Genomic DNA, 19,480 nt, shown 5'->3' with positions numbered 1-19,480 from the left:
CATACGGCCGGATTAAACATGGATCGGAGGCCGGTCTATGAGAGAACTCTTTCAGAGTCCGAGCTGCTCGAGCAGCTGCCGAGTGGAATCTCTACTTTCATTCGGACTGCATCGGGGACTCAATACCTCCACGCGCTTGCGCTTAGCGCATTAAACAACGAATTTACGGAGAGCATTTTCAGACTCTACGAACCGATTTTTGTCGATCTTGCAGCCCGATGGCTTCAATCGGATTTACATGCCGACTACATTCATGTATTAGCGGCGTTTGCGCAAGTCTTACCATTTGCACCGCATCTGCGGTCGCTTGCCAGTCAATATGCCTCATCACAGACTGGACCTTTGGCGGCACTGGCCGTGTCGAAGGAATTAACATTGCTACAGTTGGACCAACCTAGCATTAGACTCCTACTGCTCGCCTTATTCCGACTTCTCTCTTTCGATCTCGAAACGTTCTCTCCCCTCGTTTCACCGCTTCAACTTCAGTCCCTCTTCCAATCCCAAGACCAAGTGACACGATACCTTGCTGTAAGATGCTTTGCCTTATATATGCATGCGGCGGATGCGGCGACAGAGAAGATGGTCCACGTCAACACTGGGACAGATCCCATTGAAGGAGAGTGGGAAGGCACCACGATCGATTATCGCCTGCTAGGATTGTGGGAAGAGCAACGATGGGAATCTCTCGGAAAGATTATCAGAGACACAAGGCATTGCAGGACAGCGAGTGAAACTCTGGCCTTGTTTGAGAAGACAGGGGGATCTTTCACAACCAAGACTGCAGAGATTTGCGGAGTTTTGGTTCCCAGAATGAAGGACACGCCCCCGGCCCCTTCGTCTGTAGTCAAGACCGAGACCACTGTTGGGAACTTGCGCCGGATTGCAGGGTCATTACTCGGGTTCAAACCTATCCTGCTAGTTGGTTTGCCTAACTCGGGAAAGACCTCTTTGATTAACGACATCGCTGGTACAATGGGTCAAGGCGAATCTATGGTGACGCTCCACTTGAACGAGCAGACAGATGCAAAGAGCCTGCTCGGAATGTACGCCACCTCGTCTGCATCTGGATCCTTCTCTTGGCAGCCCGGTGTATTGACCAAGGCCGCACGCGAAGGCCGCTGGGTGTTGATCGAAGACCTTGATCGTGCCCCCTCTGAAGTAATGGGTCTCATCCTTCCAATTATCGAGAGGGGTGAATTAACCATCCCCAGTCGGAGAGAGCGAATCAAATGTGCGCAGGGCTTCAAGATCATCGCAACTATGAAGTCGTCATACAACATTGCTGGCGAGGAGATCGCACCTACCACCTCAATGCTTGGAAGTAGGCTTTGGGAGCGAGTACAGGTGAAGTCTCTTGCTGTGGATGAGATGCGTGATGTTATCTTGCAGAAGTATCCTTTGCTTGAGTCTCGTGTGCCAACTATCATGAACGTTTACGGGCGGGTATGCTCTGCATTCCATGGAAGTCTTGCAATCAAGGGCTCCCAAGGCCGTACCCCGGGTTTCCGTGATTTGATCAAATTGTGTAGCCGCCTGCACAATCGTCTTCAACGCATGGGCGCGAAGACTGGCTATGAGCCCACATCAGAAGGCACCGAGGATGAAATATTCCTCGACGTTGTTGACGTTTTTTTCAAGTATTTGCCTGAGAAGTCAATGCAGACTACCCTGGCCGCCGTCGTGGCTGAAGCGCTTCAGATTTCCCCCCAGCGAGCCCAATACTGTCTAGAAGAACGCACTCCCACATATACCGACAAGAACAACAGCTTGATTCTTGGCCGAGAAATCTGCCAGAAGATAAAGGTACCGAGCGGATCTGCATTGAAGCTGGCCGCAGCAGCTTCAAGATTTGCTCCCACCAGAGCGGCCTTGTCACTTATGGAGCAGGTTGCAGCCTCGATCCAGATGGCAGAACCTGTTCTGCTTGTGGGAGAAACTGGTATCGGAAAGACAACGGTCATCCAACATCTTGCGACTCTGATGCGTCAGAAACTTACGGTAGTGAATTTGTCACAGCAGAGTGAAAGCACCGATTTGTTGGGTGGTTTCAAGCCCGTCAACATCCGTACAATGGCAGTTCCAATGCTGGATGAGTTCACACAGCTGTTCGAATTGACTTTCTCGGCCAAAAAGAACCAGAAGTTCTTGTCTTCTATATCGAAGAGTGCCGCCTCCTCCAACTGGGTCCGGCTGGTGACCTTATGGCATGAGGCCGTTCGCCTTGCCAAAGGTGTTTTCAACCCCCCAAATGTCGATTCTGAGAATGGCGATGAGCAGCCAGCCAAGAAGAGGAAGCTCGATTCTCCCAAATATCAGCACTTGCGGCAAAGATGGGAAAGTTTCGCCACTCAACTCGGAGATTTCGAGGCTCAAGTTTCACAAGGTGATGCCAAATTTGCCTTTGCTTTCGTACAAGGTAAAATTGTGAGAGCTTTGCGCAACGGCGAATGGGTTCTCTTGGATGAGGTAAATTTGGCTTCTCCTGATACCCTCGAGAACATCGCCAGTCTTCTGCATCACGGCAGTGAGGGATCGCCGTCTGTACTCCTCTCAGAGGCCGGTGATGTTGAAAGAGTCTTTGGTCACCCGGAATTCCGTATCTTCGGTGCAATGAACCCTGCCACAGATGCCGGCAAGAGAGATCTACCACCAGGTCTTCGCTCTCGATTCACCGAATTCTACGTGCACTCACCCGACAGTGATCTGAATGATCTATTGGCCTTGATCCAGAAATATCTTGGCGATTTGACGATCAGTGACCAACGGGCCGTGCCAGACCTCGCACAGCTTTACATGGTGACGAAGAAACTCAGCAACGAGAACAAGCTCACCGATGGAGCTGGGCAACGACCCCATTTCAGTATCCGTACTCTCGTTCGTGCTTTGATCTATGTCATCGACCACGCACACGTATATGGACTACGCAGGGCGATGTTCGAGGGTTTCAGCATGAGCTTTTTGACTGTACTTAGCCTAAACTCAGAGCGAGCTTTGATACCCTTGCTTGAGATGCACATCTTCGGCAATGCGAAAAACTCCAGGGCTTTGCTCGGACAAACTCCTCGCGCACCCACTGATGGCAATGAATACGTGAACTTCAAGCATTACTGGATGCGCCGCGGTCCTATGGTTCCGGAGGAGCAACCTCACTACATCATCACCCCATTCATCGAGAAGAACCTCAAGAACTTGGTTCGAGCAAGCTCAACTCGACGATTCCCTGTTTTGCTCCAAGGCCCGACATCAGCTGGAAAGACAAGTATGATCGAGTATCTAGCAAAGGTATCTGGAAACAAATTTGTCCGCATCAACAACCACGAGCACACGGATCTGCAAGAATATTTGGGATCTTACGTCTCCTCGGATGATGGAAGCTTGCGTTATCAAGAGGGTGTGTTGGTGGAGGCGCTGCGGAACGGTTATTGGATTGTGCTGGATGAGCTGAATCTGGCACCTTCTGATGTTCTCGAAGCTCTTAACCGACTCCTTGACGACAATCGTGAGCTTTTTATCCCCGAGACTCAAGAGGTTGTTCACCCGCATCCTAATTTCATGCTCTTCGCGACACAAAACCCCGCTGGTCTGTATGGTGGTCGAAAGGTTTTGTCCCGCGCCTTCAGGAACCGTTTCCTCGAGCTGCACTTCGATGATATCCCAGAAAGCGAGCTTGAGTTCATTCTGAAGGAGCGCTCTCAGATCGCACCATCCTTCTGCACGCGCATTGTTGCTGTCTACCGTAAACTGTCCTTGCTGCGCCAGTCCAATCGACTCTTCGAGCAGAAGAACAGCTTTGCCACTTTGCGTGATCTTTTCCGATGGGCGCTCCGTGAAGCCGATGATCGTGAACAGCTAGCAGTCAACGGTTACATGCTTCTGGGCGAACGTGTGCGCAACCCCCAAGAGAAGGCTGCCGTCAAGGCTGTGATCGAGGAAGTGATGAAGGTCAAACTGGACGAAGACACTCTATACAGCTCCACAGAGCTGCAAAAGCATGTCCCTCAGATGAGTGAGCTTCCCGCAGGTGTTGTGTGGACCAAGGCCATGAGACGTCTCTTCGTTCTCGTTTCGAAGGCGATCAAGAACAACGAGCCAGTCCTTCTTGTCGGAGAAACTGGTTGCGGTAAAACCCAACTCTGCCAGGCTATCGCGGAAGCTTTCCGACGCGAGCTGTTCATCGTCAATGCACATGTCAATCTGGAAACTGGCGACTTGATTGGTGCCCAGCGACCTATCCGAAACCGGGCGGCCATCGAGAAACAGCTTGTCGACGACCTTCAAATGCTCCTTCACGGCCAACCAACCGGCGCGTCATTCGATGAGTTGAAGCAGGAATTCACAGCATTGACTGCTGAGCAGCGTCAAGCCAAGGACCAGTCTCTTCTGCAGAAGATTGAGAAGAATGCCATTCGTTGCAATGCACTGTTTGAATGGTCCGATGGAAGTTTGATCACTGCTATGAAGACCGGCCAATTCTTCCTTCTCGACGAGATCTCCCTCGCAGACGACTCCGTGCTTGAGAGGCTCAACAGTGTTTTGGAACCTGCGAGGTCTATTCTTCTTGCAGAGAAAGGCCCTGTCGATTCAATGGTTGTGGCTGATGGTGGATTCCAGTTCCTTTCCACCATGAACCCAGGTGGTGATTACGGAAAACGTGAGCTTTCTGCCGCTCTTCGCAATCGTATGACCGAGATCTGGGCGCCTCAACTGTCTGATGATGAGGATATCTTGCCGATTCTCTCACAGAGATTGAACCTGAAGGAGGAGAATGTGGCGAGAGCTATGCTCCAGTTCGCCAAATGGTTCAAAACAACCTTCCAAAACACCTCTACTACCTCTCTCTCCCTCCGTGATCTTCTTGCCTGGGTCGATTTCATCAACACCTGCCAGAGCACCGATATCCAGTTCGCTATCATTCAAGGTGCCGCGATGGTCTTCGTTGACACCTTAGGTGCCAACCCAGCGGCAATGCTTGCCATCTCTCTCAATGACCTGGATGGCAACCGCAAAGCATGCCTCACCAAGCTAAGCGAACTGTTCAATGTCGATGCTTCCAAGATCTACTGGGAGTCCACTACTGTCTCCGCAGAGCCTGGCGTTCTGCGCGTTGGGCCATTCGCTCTGCCTACAGCTGGTACCGCAAACCCCGATCCCCAGTTCACCATGGATGCCCCAACCACAATTGCCAACTCTGTGAGAATTGCTCGTGGTTTGCAGTCCTCCAAGCCTATTCTCATGGAAGGAAGTCCAGGTGTGGGCAAGACCACACTTGTGACTGCTCTGGCCAGAGCTCTTGGCAAGCCTCTCACTCGAATCAATCTTTCGGAGCAGACAGACCTCACAGATTTGTTTGGTTCCGATGTTCCCGTGGAGGGAGGAGATGTTGGGCAGTTCACCTGGCGTGACGCGCCGTTCCTGCGAGCTATGCAGCGCGGTGACTGGGTTTTGCTGGACGAAATGAATCTGGCTTCGCAGTCCGTTCTTGAGGGTCTCAACTCCTGTTTGGATCATCGTCAGCAAGTGTATATCGCTGAGCTCGACCAAACATTCAAAAGACACCCTGATTTCGTTCTCTTTGCTGCCCAGAATCCTCACCACCAGGGTGGTGGCAGAAAGGGTCTTCCCGCATCTTTTGTCAATCGGTTCACGGTCGTCTATGCAGAGAGCTTCACGGATGATGACTTGAAAACTATCTGTTCAAGGCTTTTCCCGGGTAGTCCCTCTCTCCAGACTGAGAGGCTAGTCGACTTCATCTCCCTCTTGAACCAAGCGATTACGCGTGACCGTCGTTTGGGAGCTACTGGTGGGCCTTGGGAAGTTAACCTGCGTGATATCCAGCGATGGCTTCAACTTGCCGATCGAGGGAACTTGCAGATCCAGACCAAGCATTTCCTTGACGTCGTCATCAGCCAGCGATTCCGAACTGCGGAGGATCGTAAATTGGTCTGCCAAATATATGACCGTGTTTTCACGGACTCGGAGACTGGCCCGAACAGTTACTTCCACAATCTGACTCCCGAGTACTTGCAGGTTGGCTTAGGTGTTTTGACCCGTGATCCTCTTTTGCAGCACTTGGCCGAGCCGAACATGAGGATTCTCCCCAAGGACCTTCACATCGTCGAGTCACTTATTCTGTGCATTGACAACTCCTGGCCAAGCATTCTAGTCGGACCTGCCGGGTGTGGCAAAACCACTCTCATCAGAAAGCTGGCAGCTGTCAACGGTGCAAATCTGGTGGAACTCGCCTTGAGTGCAGACACTGATACCATGGATCTGATTGGTGGATTTGAGCAAATCGATCATCGCAGGGAAGTATCTGGCTTTATTCATGACATTGAGATCTTCTTGCGAAACCAGCTCATCCACTGCTTTGCTTCAGGAGATGTGTCTGATGTTGTGATTTCCGCCCTTCGCATCTGCGAGCATTTCCAGTCTGCATATATCTCTTTGGAAGACATGACGCCGTTGCTCTCCAGCCTGTGCCAGTCTTCTTCTGACCCAGCCTACCAACAATACCTCGAAAGAGCTCAGACTTTGTTGAATGCCATTCAGAAATCTGACAAGATGAAGGTCGGATTTGAGTGGACGGAGGGTGTCCTTACTCAGGCCGTTCAACATGGACACTGGGTAATCCTTGACAATGCCAATCTGTGCAACCCATCTGTCCTTGATCGATTGAATTCTTTGACGGAGCCGAACGGTACACTTATCCTCAATGAGCAACGGACGGAGGATGGATCTGCCAGAGTCATTACTCCCCATCCCAACTTCAGAATCTTCTTAACTATGGACCCTCGCAATGGTGAATTGTCTCGTGCCATGCGAAACCGCTGTACTGAGATCTGTTTCCTTCCAAGTGAGCTGCAAGACATTGAACCTACCGTGGGCCCATCGTATACCTGCGAATCTTTCCTCTATCGCCTTCGCCATATCTGGAATTTGGCAACGCATATGGAGGATGAAAAGTTCGTTGAGGTTTGCTTGGATCATCTTTCGCCAGCAGAATTGTCCTACCTACAACAATCGCCAAACAACCCTGTGGTCAATAGCGGAAAGGCCCAGTCCCACAATCCTCTGCAGCGTTACACCTCTTTGTTCCATGACAATAACCAGTGGAAGCCTCTTGAAATCACCAACGGCGAGATTGTTCTCGGAGGGGCTCACCTTGGTATCCGAGGCATGTCACAGCCTCTTCACCCGCTCATCAACGAGCCTTTGCTGGCTATCGCAGGAACCAAGGAATTCAGGTCCAGCCTGGTGGTCCTGGCCTATCTACAGGAGTTGAGACTTGAGATCCACCGCCTTAGGCAAGGATTGATACAAGCCGACGCTTCTGGAAAGGAGTTGAAGCCTAGCCAAATGACACGGTTGGAGCGTTCGTTGGCATCCGAACGGATCCCTGCGCTCATGAAAGACACGACGCAACCTGTTGCTTCCTTTTTGTCTGATTGTGGCCAGGCTCTGTATGATTACATTCAGTCCTTGGATCAAATCTCTCTTCAAGGTCCTGTGATAATCGCCGCCCTTCGCGCCGTGACCTGCCTATGCTGGGATATTTTCAGAGCCACGGAGGTGAGCCAGGTTGACGAAGGAGAGTTCCAAGTCTACCTCCAGATGGGCCGCAGGATTTGCGGGTCGTTGGCCGATTCTTCGCCTTTGCTCCAGCCGCTACAGGTCGCTCTCTCGCAAGCCCTGGATCGTTTCCAGGAAGGCTGGGCTTTGACGACCGGCCTCAGCATGCAAAGGATCTGGGATTCCTGGAGACATGTCACTCCTGTCTCTCAGAAGCAGTTGGATTCTTTGATTGAATTGGAGTCAACTGTCCTCGAATTCACAACTTTGGCTTTGCAGACCCGCGTGGAACTGTCTCAATTAAGTCGCGTGCGCGACTCATTGATTGATGCTCAGCGATTCATCCTCTTAGATGGCGCCGATGGGGACGCACTTGTTCAGGTAATTTTGTCTTGATCTGCTATCAAACTTATAGATGCTAACTATCAATAGGGTATCAAACAAACCGTGGCTGAGCTCTCCCATGCAGTCCGTCGCTCAGAGTCAATTGAGTACCCATACTTTGCCGATGACTTCGAAGCTCTGTGCCAGTACCACGACATATCCTCATTCTTCCAGAAGCCAGTCAATGATACAGTCATTCAGACGGTCATGCCACTTCTTGCTGGTCGTACGGCTCGTCCATTGGACGCTTCGAACTTCCAGAACGATGTCCCAAATGCCCTGCACAGACTCTCGCTATTTGCGGGTTCGTCAAGCAAATCAGGTTCTGCATTTGCTACCGGAGGCACCGTCTCTCTGTCGCTACTTGATAGGCTGGCAGCGATCACCAATACAAAATTAGGTCAGATGGATATGCTTGAGGCAGAGAAACAGGCTCTCTCCAAGGCTATTACCCTGAGCAGTCAACAGATCGCAACAGATCAGTCCATCGTCCTTCGACGTACCATCGCGAAACTCACAGCCGAGCTGGTTGGTTGCCATCGGGAGTTCTTCGAGCCGCGTTCGGCAGAGCATCTCATCTCCGTTCTGCAGGCAATCCAGGCCGGGAATCCTTGCGTTGACGAGCCGTCTACCAAGGTTGAACTGGATCAAACCCTAGGAAGTGCTCACTTCCTCAAGCCTCTCGCCGAACAGGCTCTGCCGGCTCTTGTTTCGTCACTGCAGGCGCAGTCATCAAGCCAGCAGCAGAGCATTCGGGATACTGGACTTGCAGCGGTGCAGCTGGCAGTTATTCTTCTGCGGCTGTTCGTGCCTGACAAGACATTTGATCCATCCCTCGGCCTCGTTGTTCAGCTTAAGCGTCACAATCAACGCCATGCAGAATTCATGACCAAGTGTAACGCAATCCTTGAGTTCGAGAAAACTTTCACTGGCCAGGCTTCCAACCTCCGGTCTGAACTTTTGATGGCTGAGATTCGCGATTTGGGTGACGCTCCGCCCCCTTCACTCGTCAATCGGCCTCAGCAGTCCCAGCTGAGTCTCTTGCAGGGCGAGTTCATCAATTTGATCAACTCTGTGCTGAAGAGGGATCCAGAGCAAATGGTCCGGTCTGCTCAACATTCGCGAGAAAGCCAAGATATGATTCAGCTCTTGCGTAATAACATCAAACAATTGAGCAACCGTCTCAGTGCCCATTACAGGTCTTACGATGATATCACTGTGCCTGTCGTCCGTTTCTTGCAGCTCTTGGACCTTGGAGTTCTCTTGACCTCCAGCCAGCCAGAACAGTCCGGCGATATCCCTGATATCATGACTTTGAGCGAGCGCACGCCATTCTTAGGCGGCATTGTTCACCCCGTGCTTACTCACAATGACGAGAAGCCTCCAGGCACCCTGAGAAATGCAAATGAAATGCGTCTTCAAGAACTATCTGCCCTCTGGGCGGCGAAGGACGCTGATCCCACTATCCTGGAAACAAAGGCTGGCCGAGGTATCCTTCTTCGCATTTTCGCCGACTTCCATCAACTCTGGAAGACCAAGCTCGAGGAAGATCGGGAACAGGAAGCCGAGAAAGGAGAGCTCTACCGCTTCAAGGGATCCTGGGAAGAAGAAGAGGAAGTCAACGAAGCTGAACTAAATGAACTTTTCCCTACCTTTGATGAAGGCTCAGCCGAAGACACAGGGGGCGTTGATTGGATCGAGCGCATTGACCCCAAGAGCATCTCCATTCGCCTTGCTTCACTTCATGCAAAGATCCTGTCAAAGGAGTGCACTGGAACCGCGTTGACCACATTCGTCAAGCAATCAGGACATCTCTTGGGCTCGATCTGGTCTGAAAGCAAGTCTTCATTCTCGCCAATCTCACCCCAAAGCCATCTCCCTGCAGTCCTGCTCCTGCTCGATGATTCCATCGGCGAGGGAACTGACGATCGGAAGAAGAACTACAACTTCTACACCGATTCTAACCTCGGAGAGGCAAGGAAGCTGGTCGCTCTCACGCTATCTGTTCAGGCCCGGTTCGTTCAGATCCAAACGGCCTGGCCTGAACATGCCGTTCTCGCTGATGTCATTCAATGCTGCTTGGAAATTCTTCAGTTCAAGCACACTGAACCTGTTGCCAAGTTCATGACCAAGGTTGAAAAGCTTCATTCGTTCGTACATGAGTGGCAGACTGTCGCAAGCAGAGAATACTCAGCCGCTACCGTCTACGATGAGATCACAAGCATTCTCATCAGCTGGCGCCGTCTTGAGCTGTCAACTTGGGCCAAGCTCTTGGATCTCGAGAAAGAGCGATGCGAGGACGAAGTGGGTGCTTGGTGGTTCATCGCCTACGAAGCGCTTGTCGGCGCCCCCATTATGATGGTACAGGCAGGCGAAAAGGACATGAGTGAACACATCCAACATTTGGTTTCGACCTTGGAGCAGTTCTTCAAGTCTACGACTATGGGCCAATTTGCTCGCCGCCTACAGCTTGTTGCCAACTTCCAAGCTTTGCTTGAGGTTTTCGCCAAAGATTACCCCAGTCTTAAGCAGCTTGTCTCTGCCTTGGACAACTTCCTCCACCACTACGGACCCTTCCAGCCTGGAGTGGACAAGTACCTAACGGAGAAGCGATCCACCCTTGAAAAGGACATCAAGGAGCAGATCCAACTAGCTAGCTGGAAAGACGTTAACATCGTGGCTCTCAAGGAAAGTGCCAGAAGATCCCATGTCAAGTTGTTCAAGCTGGTTCGAAAGTACCGTGCTGCCCTTGGTCAGCCAGCCCAATCAGTTCTTGAATCGGGTCTCCCAGAAAGCACCGAGGAGGTCACTTCGATATCTCAAGCAGAGCCCGTCCGTCCCACTGCCACATTCCCCGAGGCAATGGCCATCTGCCAAAAGAAGAAGAACTTGTGGTCTACCAGAGCGCTGAGATTCCAGAAACCGGATGGAACAGCCAACAACATGATGAATCTGTATACCGCAATCCCAGCCGAGTTCGACATCGCCAAGGACCTTGATAGCTTCATCGTGTCTGTCATCGAAAGCATGAATGAGTTCAAGGCCAAGACACCCAAGGTTCTGAACGAAGATAACAAGGGCGACGTTCAACACCTCAAGTCCCAGAAGCGTCGTCTGTATGCTGAGACACTGAAGCAGCTGTACGAGATGGGCTTGAAGCGTAATGCTGGAACGAGCGTGATCGAAACTCAAGCAACCGTCCCGCAGGTTCTTGCTACTAGCGCCGCCTTTGAGGCTGGTGCTGCCACCTCAACTGCAGTCCAGAGTGCCGATTGGTACTTCCACAGACTTTTGGATCTTCTGCCCAAGACCCGCCTTGCCTCTCGCAACTACTCAGAGGAGCTCAGCAATGTCGAGGTCTTCAGGAGTATGGGTTCTATTGAGCATCTCCTTTTCACTGTTCGTCGCCAGAGAGGTGTCATTTCACCTGCTCTCACAGGGTTGGGCAAGTTGAAGTCTACGCTTGACAAAGTGCAGAATCTTTGGACCGCGGCTTCTGATTCTGCGTCGCAAGACCATGCTTCCGCTCCGGAGGAGCGAACCAACCTGGCTAGAGTCGTGGCCTGGCTGGCTCCTATCCTTGGGTTGGCTGCGATGATCGTTGGAGTGCATTCCAAGTTCTCAGGAGTTGATGCCTCCGAACTTGTGGAACAGTTGCGTGCCAAGAAGACATCCTTTGACAGGCTGCGCAAGTTGCACGAAGATCTTCCCGCGCTTCCTACCAGAATCGTGTCCAAGGCCCACCACGAGATTGCGCAGCAGACACGGTCGTCGCTCGACGAATTAGCTGCTGATCTGCAGAAGTGGAGTCAGGCCCGCCCTGATCTTTCCTTCGCATTGGATCAGATCACACCTTGGGTCAAAACAGACACCAGTGCTCTCGAGGAGATCAATGATGAAGGCAGCTTGTCTATCCAAGCCTTCGATAGTAGCCTTTTGACTGCTATAGACAAAATGCTCATTGGTCTTCAGCAGCTCAAGGATGTGCCCTCCGCTATCACTTACGATGGATTGCTGTCGAGGAGTGATGAGTTCTTCTCTCGCGGAATCAAGGCTGTTCATCTCACCGAGATCACTACCGCATTGGAAACTGTCCTTGACTCGTTGTACCTCCTTCAAGACCACTCCTCTGGCGGCATCTCGGTCGCTGCCGCGCTAATCACCAGTATCCTGCCCATCGCCAACAGATACTACCAGATCTGTCGGGATCTGGCTGATCGATTTATCGCCGTGCATCGCGAGATCTGTAAGACATCTTACATTCTGACCAAGACTTTCAACCAAGTTGCCTCCGAAGGATTCTGCAGTCCTGCTGAAGCATCCCAAGATGACGGCAAGGAGGGTAAGATGGAAGGTGGAACGGGTCTTGGTGAAGGCGAAGGTGCGGAAGACATCAGCAAAGACGTTGGTGATGATGAAGATCTTTCCGAGCTCGCGCAGCAAGAGAACAAGAAAGAGGATGGTGATGATGAGATGGATGACTCCAAGGATGCTGTCAACATGGATCAGGAAGATTTGGAAGGCGAGACCGAAGAGCGACAGGACGGGGATGAGGAGGAGAATGATGAAAGTGACGAGGAAAACAACGATGATATTGATGAAGAGACTGGAAGCGTTGATGATCTCGACCCAGGAGCTGTTGATGAGAAACTCTGGGACGGTGAGAATGATGATGAGCAGAAAGACACCGAGAACCAAGAAGGCAAGGGTGAATCGCAGGCCGAGCAACAAGCTGCGGCGCAGGAAGAGAAGGGTGACAAGGATGGCGAGAAGGGTGAAGAAAAACAAAAGGAAGGAGAGGAGGAGGAAGAAACTGAAGATGAGGAGGCACCCGAAGACGAGGGTGAGGCAATTGGCCGTGAGGAAATGGAAGTCACCGATCCCCAAGCCAAGGAGGAAGAGACGCTGGAACTCCCCGAGGAAATGCAACTCGATGGTGACGACGGCAAGGATGACAATGGTGAAGATGAAGAGGAAGGAATCGATGATGTCGATGATGAATTCGGCCCTGCTCCTGAAGAAGAAGGAAAGGTCGAAGACGGTGATGAGAATGTCGGCGAAGAAGAGGCCGAGGCAGCACCCGAAGATCAAGTGCCAGGTGACGAAGATGAAGAGATGGCCGATGATGCCGAGGAGACCAATGAAGGTGAAGCTGGTGCAGAGGAGGAGGAGGAAGCTGGCGGAGAGGAGCCTGAGGAGCCTGAGCACGATGATTTCCTGGCACAACGGGATGAGAACGAAGCTGCAGGTGACAATGTCGCTCCCAGCGACGCTGTCACCGGAGGACTTGGGGCCGAACAAGACCAGAATGAGGAAAAGGGTGCTTCAGGTGACGCTCAGCAGGAGAGTGGCTCGACTGATCCCAGTGCCGAAGTCGACCAACCGGCAGGGGCCGCCAAGGAGAGCGAAGAGAGCAAGCCCAGTCGGGATGCAGGTGGTGGTGAAGACAACGGAGAAGACGAGCCTCAAATGCAGGCATTCAAGAAACTCGGCGATATTCTCGAGCAATGGCACCGACGACAGAAGGAGATCCTCAACCCCTCCCAAGAGGAAGAAGACTCCCAGCCTATGGCCGAAGACACCGATATGGCGGATGCAGAGTTCGAGCATCTCAAGGACGACGACGATGCCGCTGACACCCAGGCCCTTGGACAAGCCAACGAGGATCAGACGCAAGCCCTCGACCAAAGCAAGGGTGTGGAATCCGACATCAAGCCTGGTGAAAACGACGTTCTCCCAGATGTGTCCGACGAGCAGCAAGACGCCGTGGACAACCAGCTTGAAGATGAGATGCAAATCGACCGCGAGCCGCTTCCCGCCGATGGCGAGTCTGTCGGCGCTTTCATCCCCGGCGGCCAATCATCCCATGAGCGCACAGACGAGGCACAAGGCACGGAAGAACTGAACGAGGAACTCGACGCAGTCGACTCCCAACTCGCAGCAATCCACCTCTCCTCCTCACTTCCCCCCTTGACCCCACAAGACGAAGCCCGCCGTCTCTGGTCGCACTACGAGTCCGCAACCAACGATCTCTCCCTCTCCCTAACCGAACAACTGCGCCTGATCCTCGCCCCAACAATGGCCACCAAACTACGCGGCGACTTCCGTACCGGAAAGCGTCTGAACATCAAGCGCATCATCCCCTACATCGCATCCCAGTACAAGCGCGACAAAATCTGGATGCGTCGCTCCATCCCCTCCAAGCGCAACTACCAGATCATGCTCGCCGTCGACGACAGCAAGTCCATGCTGGAAAGCGGCAGTGGCCAGCTCGCCTTCGAGACCCTGGCTCTCGTCGCCAAGTCCCTGAGCATGCTGGAAGCAGGCGATCTGTGCGTCCTCGGCTTCGGCAACGAGGAACACGTCCGCGTCGCCCACGAATTCGGAAAGCCCTTCTCCTCCGAGGCTGGCTCCCAGGTCTTCCAGCATTTCAGCTACCAGCAGACCGGCACCAATGTGCGCAAGCTGATCGCTGACTCGATCGCTCTCTTCCGTGAGGCTCGCTGGAAGCGCTCGCCTGGTGCTGGCTCGGCTGATCTCTGGCAGCTTCAGCTGATTATCTCTGACGGTATCTGTGAGGATCATGATACTATTCGCCGTCTTGTAAGACAGGCGCTTGAGGAGCGTATCATGGTGGTCTTTATTATTGTCGATGCTGTTAAGGGAAGCTCGATCCTGGACCTCTCGCAGGCTAGCTTTGAGGCTGATCCGGATTCCGGTGGTGAGATGAAGCTTAAGATGAAGCGTTATCTCGAGCACTTCCCCTTCCCTTACTATCTCGTTGTTCGTGATGTAAGGGAGTTGCCCTCTGTGTTGGCTACTGCGCTGAAGCAGTGGTTCGCTGAAGTTGTGGACGTGTCTTCTTGATGCGATCTAAAATAAAAGGTGTTGGGTTTGTCTATTTGGAGTTATTTGTTACATTTTAAGGGCGTTCGGATGGTTCACTTTGTATATGAGAGATTATAGAGCTGTGGTACAGAACAGCTGAATGTACAGTTTTTCAACAAATTCGACCGTATCTCGAGATTCGAGTGCTGTAGACAGATGAAAGACGACATTTTTTAATGTTCAAGGGCTCGTCCTTTCAAAATGGTAATATGGTATCTCAATGCTAATACGCTTGACGAAATGCCCCAATGCCTGATGTATGCTAATCTACAATTACCACCCATACTTGGATCCAGCTTCCCTCTTGTTTCTCCGACCCGTCGCAAAGCTTTCCTCCAAGGCATCCTTCTGCGAGGTCGCAGCATTGAGCAACTGTTGGAGGGTGTGCTTTCCCGGCGCAATGGAGCGCACAGGATTATGCTGAGCTGCAGCCAGTTCGCCCTGTGCCAGAACCTGGTTCGAGGCATACTCTTCGTCTGTGTTGAAGGTGCGGACATGGGACTGTGCGGCTGTGGCATTACGGCCGAAGAGCTGGCGCCTTTCGGACTTGGACAGGTTCAGGTCATTGGCGACGCTGTCCAACGATGAGACGGGATTTGATGAGACCGTTGCCGTTGAATACTCTGCGGGGATATGCGGAGGCTCGATGTCTGCGGGAATGGCCTCTGACGCTTCTTCACTTTCGGCGTTGTATACCAGCGGCTGGTAGGTTGCTGATGGTCCCGGCGTGGGGTCTGGTCGAGAAGTGGTCTCGTCTGACGACAGAGAGAAGAGGCTGACTTTGGGTTTTGGTGGGGGTGGTGCAGGAGGTTGTGACGTTGTCGTCTGCTGTCCAGATTGAGCAGACTTCGATGGACCAGGCGTTGGTTGCTCAATAATCTTGGTAGTCTTCTTTTTCTTAGGTCGCCCGACTGATAACGGTCTGAACATCATCGGGTTCCCTTGCAATTTGACTTGCTCTGGCTTCTTCATTGTCTCCACCGATGCATCTGGTGCAGTGTCGGCGGTCAAGCTGCCAGGTGCGGGTATGGTATCCTCCGCGTCGGCACCGGCAAGATTGTCGAATGCCATGTCATTCTTCATCTCTGCATCAGCCGTGCGATCAAATCCTGGTCCTGCGCCTGTTTTGAGACTGAATGCTTTTCGTGTTGTCGCCATCGGCGCTTTTTTCTCGGCCGTCCGTTTGGGCGCTGGGAGGAAGGAGTTGAATCCTGAGAAACCTCCTCCCCCTATGCGGGGCTTTTTGCGCGGGCCATCTTCGTCCTCACCGGCTGGGTGTTCGGGTTTGATCTCTGGAATTGCAATGCGGATCTTGTTCGGGTTGCTGCGATCGACCTTGAAGCCTGACTTTAAGTCGGGGTTTGTCGCCTTGTTGGTTAGAGGTGCGGGGGTGGTCTCCGGCTCGGCATCTGAGCCTTCGGAGTCAGAGTAGGCTACTAGGGCCATGGTGGGATATCGATGTGTTGTTGATCTTGAGAAAGACCAAGATCGGAGCTGCGCAGGTGGAGGCGGACTAATTGTGGACACCTGATGGGTCAGGCATCACTTTATTACATAAGCATACCGATCGAGATAAGCTTTTTCCCTTTTTTTCGTGGTGGAAAGAACGAAAGAGAAACAATAGAAAGTTTTTACTGTGTACAGAGTAAGGGCATGGAATAGAGTATACAGTAGACAATGAGGATGTCCATTGGTACAGTGGGCTACAAGCTACAGGGCAGGACAATTCAAGTTCGAGTCAATTGAAGTGAAACACTCTACCTGCCTACAGGGGATGATCGCATCACTTCGTAACGTCATCATCCGGGTTCTCCGCTCCAGGGGATACTGACAGCTAGATGGACATAACAGTTGTAACAGATAACAGATATCATAGTCAGAACTAAATGACTAAATACAATAGCTAACTAGCTATATAACTAGCTAAAGAGATGCTGGTCAATCACAGGCTTTGGGTCCATATACTACGTAGAGGAAGACAGTCTGATAGAGACGCGAGCAAGTAGTCGGAGAAATCAATCAGACCAAATAAACCAAACAAGACAAATTATACAAATGAGACAAATAATGATCGAGTCACCAATCAATCAAAATCTACTGACTACTGAAGAAGTCAACCTCGTCGGCAATGTGAAAGATCAATGCGTCATTCTGCCCGCTGCCCCTCCCCACTTAATCCGGACCCTCCCAATTCCAGCTTTCCCAACCCCCAATGGCCCCCAAACCCTACTTAATATTCTCTCCATGCCGAGCTTAGGAGGACTGCTGAAGAGGCGTACGAAGGACTCTCAAGACGGGAAATCGAATTCGGACCACGAAGGTTCAGGCGCATCCATGCAACACTCTTCGCCCCAGCAATCGGGTTCCGACAATCCCAGTATCGACCATGTTATACAGCAACCACAACCAAAACAGGAGCGAGTGACCAAGGGGAAGTACTCGCAGGAAGACTTCCAGCTGCAGCGCACCTTGGGAACGGGGAGCTTCGGTCGTGTTCATCTCGTGCAGTCGAACCACAATCATCGCTTCTATGCGATGAAGGTGTTGAAGAAGGCACAGGTGGTCAAGATGAAGCAGATTGAACACACAAATGACGAGCGTCGGATGTTAAATCGGGTTCGTCATCCGTTCCTGGTCACCCTGTGGGGGACCTGGCAGGATTCAAAGAACCTGTACATGGTCATGGACTTTGTGGAGGGAGGCGAACTGTTTAGTTTGCTGCGCAAATCACAAGTGAGTTGCTTCTGATCGGTTCTTCTCTTCAATGTGAGGGAAATCTGAGAACAAAGAACTAACTCGGCGATAGCGATTCCCCAACCCGGTGGCCAAATTCTACGCTGCGGAGGTGACGCTAGCGCTGGAGTATCTGCATGCACACCAGATCATTTACCGGGATCTGAAGCCGGAAAATCTTCTCTTGGACCGTCATGGTCATTTGAAGATCACCGATTTCGGATTCGCGAAAGACGTGCCTGATATCACTTGGACCCTCTGCGGTACGCCCGATTATCTAGCCCCCGAGGTCGTTTCCTCCAAGGGGTACAACAAATCAGTTGACTGGTAAGTTTGTTTTCAATGTCTTCATCTCATCGTCGCTAATTGTCCTAGGTGGTCCCTTGGAATCTTGATCTTCGAAATGTTGTGTGGATTCACTCCCTTCTGGGACAGTGGATCGCCAGTCAAGATCTATGAAAATATTCTGCGAGGGAAAGTCAAGTATCCTCCATACTTACACGCCGACGCAGTCGATCTGCTTTCCCAACTGATCACTTCCGATCTCACAAAGCGTCTCGGCAACTTGCATGGTGGCCCCAGTGACGTCAAGAACCATGCCTGGTTCTCCGAGGTCACTTGGGACCGACTAGCTCGGAAGGATATTGACGCGCCATATATCCCGCCCATCCGTGGTGGACAGGGCGATGCAAGCCAATATGACAAGTATCCCGAGGAGGCAGAGCACTATGGCCAGGAGGGAGACGATACGTATGTACTCCTTTGCACCTCTTGCACCTCTCGCAACATCGGACTAACTCTCTCAGATATGGCCACCTTTTCCCCGACTTCTAGGGTGCTTGTATGATTTATGACGCGACGAAGAGTCCGCACTCCGGGGGAGGGCCGGAACTGATTGACCCCGGGCAGAGTCGTGAAGCAGGGGCCTCTATATGAAAACTCATCTTTCTTTATATGCACATCATTTTTCTTAGCAATCTCAATCAAATTTTCATCATTTATCACTTTCATTTGCCTGCTCGATGTACAAATGGATTTATCCTAAACCCAACTCTAAGCTCGCCAACCAATGGGCCACGAACAGCCACACCCATATTGTACAGGGGCTACCCGCTTCTATCGTACAGTTCATTCACAGAGGTGTCTTTCCCTCCATGTTTTCGTCCATCTTCCTTGCTTTATTCGAATTCGAGAATGCATCATATTTAGCCCATGATGCCACCACCACCCTCGGGGAGGCCGCTAGCCATGGAGCCAATGGCAGCAGCTTCCTGGCCACCCATGCGCTTGGTCTCGACATTGACACGAGCGATGTAGGTCTTGCTAGTCACGTTCCACATGGCGATGTACTTGTCCATGCAGTTGGAGAGGCAGGTGTTCTCCTTGGTCGAGAGCGAGCTATCGGGGGAAGGAACGCAGGCCTTGAAGCAGTGCTTGTTGATTTTCTGAGGTCGTGGGTTAGTTTGCTGTTGAAATTGAATTCTGGGGGTGGTGACGTACTCCGATCAGAGCGCGGGCGTTGGACATGGCGGTCTCCTGCTGGAGCTGGCGCAGGACAGCTTGCTTGATCTCCGCAGAGGACTGGGGAGCAGCGGTAGAACCGGAACCGAAAATCGACGACATTGTGAGAGAGTGAGATGGAAGGAAAAGGTGTTCAATGGGAAGATTGTCGGAATTGAATCAAGAAGAAAGTCCGATTTGGGTCAGGATTTGAGGTTCCATGTGGCTGGTGTGTTTGCCTGCGCCACAGCCGATGTGGACACCTTAGCATAACAAGCTGTATACTTCACACCTCCTCTCCGCTTTACCAGGAACCTCGCACCATTCACTCATTCTTCTCACTTTCTAACGACCTCTTTTACTTCATTTCTACTCGCTAGGTTTCCGGGTCCTGGTGACACCGTAC

General features: G+C 51.9%; 4 protein-coding genes across 4 annotated transcripts; 2 read left to right on the top strand and 2 right to left on the bottom strand.

Annotated features, from left to right (window-relative positions):
• Positions 1 to 18: 18 nt before the first annotated feature.
• On the top strand, positions 19 to 14,820 carry N7515_007722 (AAA family ATPase midasin; the record flags this gene model as incomplete). Its single annotated transcript, XM_056668466.1, has 2 exons — positions 19 to 7,950; positions 8,002 to 14,820. The coding sequence occupies 2 exons, from the start codon at positions 19 to 21 to the stop codon at positions 14,818 to 14,820; spliced, it is 14,751 nt and encodes a 4,916-aa protein (XP_056518296.1).
• Positions 14,821 to 15,114: 294 nt separating this feature from the next.
• On the bottom strand, positions 15,115 to 16,287 carry N7515_007721 (PRCC domain-containing protein; the record flags this gene model as incomplete). The annotated part of the gene is made up of 1 exon (XM_056668465.1): positions 15,115 to 16,287. The coding sequence occupies one exon, from the start codon at positions 16,285 to 16,287 to the stop codon at positions 15,115 to 15,117; it is 1,173 nt and encodes a 390-aa protein (XP_056518295.1).
• A 621-nt stretch (positions 16,288 to 16,908) lies between these two features.
• On the top strand, positions 16,909 to 18,408 carry pkaC (cAMP-dependent protein kinase catalytic subunit pkaC; the record flags this gene model as incomplete). Its single annotated transcript, XM_056668464.1, has 4 exons — positions 16,909 to 17,574; positions 17,648 to 17,901; positions 17,950 to 18,324; positions 18,381 to 18,408. The coding sequence occupies 4 exons, from the start codon at positions 16,909 to 16,911 to the stop codon at positions 18,406 to 18,408; spliced, it is 1,323 nt and encodes a 440-aa protein (XP_056518294.1).
• A 371-nt stretch (positions 18,409 to 18,779) lies between these two features.
• Positions 18,780 to 19,197, bottom strand: tim13 (protein translocase subunit TIM13; the record flags this gene model as incomplete). The annotated part of the gene is made up of 2 exons (XM_056668463.1): positions 18,780 to 19,019; positions 19,075 to 19,197. The coding sequence occupies 2 exons, from the start codon at positions 19,195 to 19,197 to the stop codon at positions 18,780 to 18,782; spliced, it is 363 nt and encodes a 120-aa protein (XP_056518293.1).
• Positions 19,198 to 19,480: the final 283 nt, after the last annotated feature.

Source organism: Penicillium bovifimosum (genome assembly GCF_028826915.1).
Source record: "Penicillium bovifimosum strain IBT 22155 chromosome Unknown utg000006l_segment0_segment0, whole genome shotgun sequence".
NCBI lineage: Eukaryota > Fungi > Ascomycota > Eurotiomycetes > Eurotiales > Aspergillaceae > Penicillium > Penicillium bovifimosum.
The sequence above is the reverse complement of the archived record's forward strand: the minus strand, read 5'-3'. Positions and strand labels throughout refer to the sequence as shown.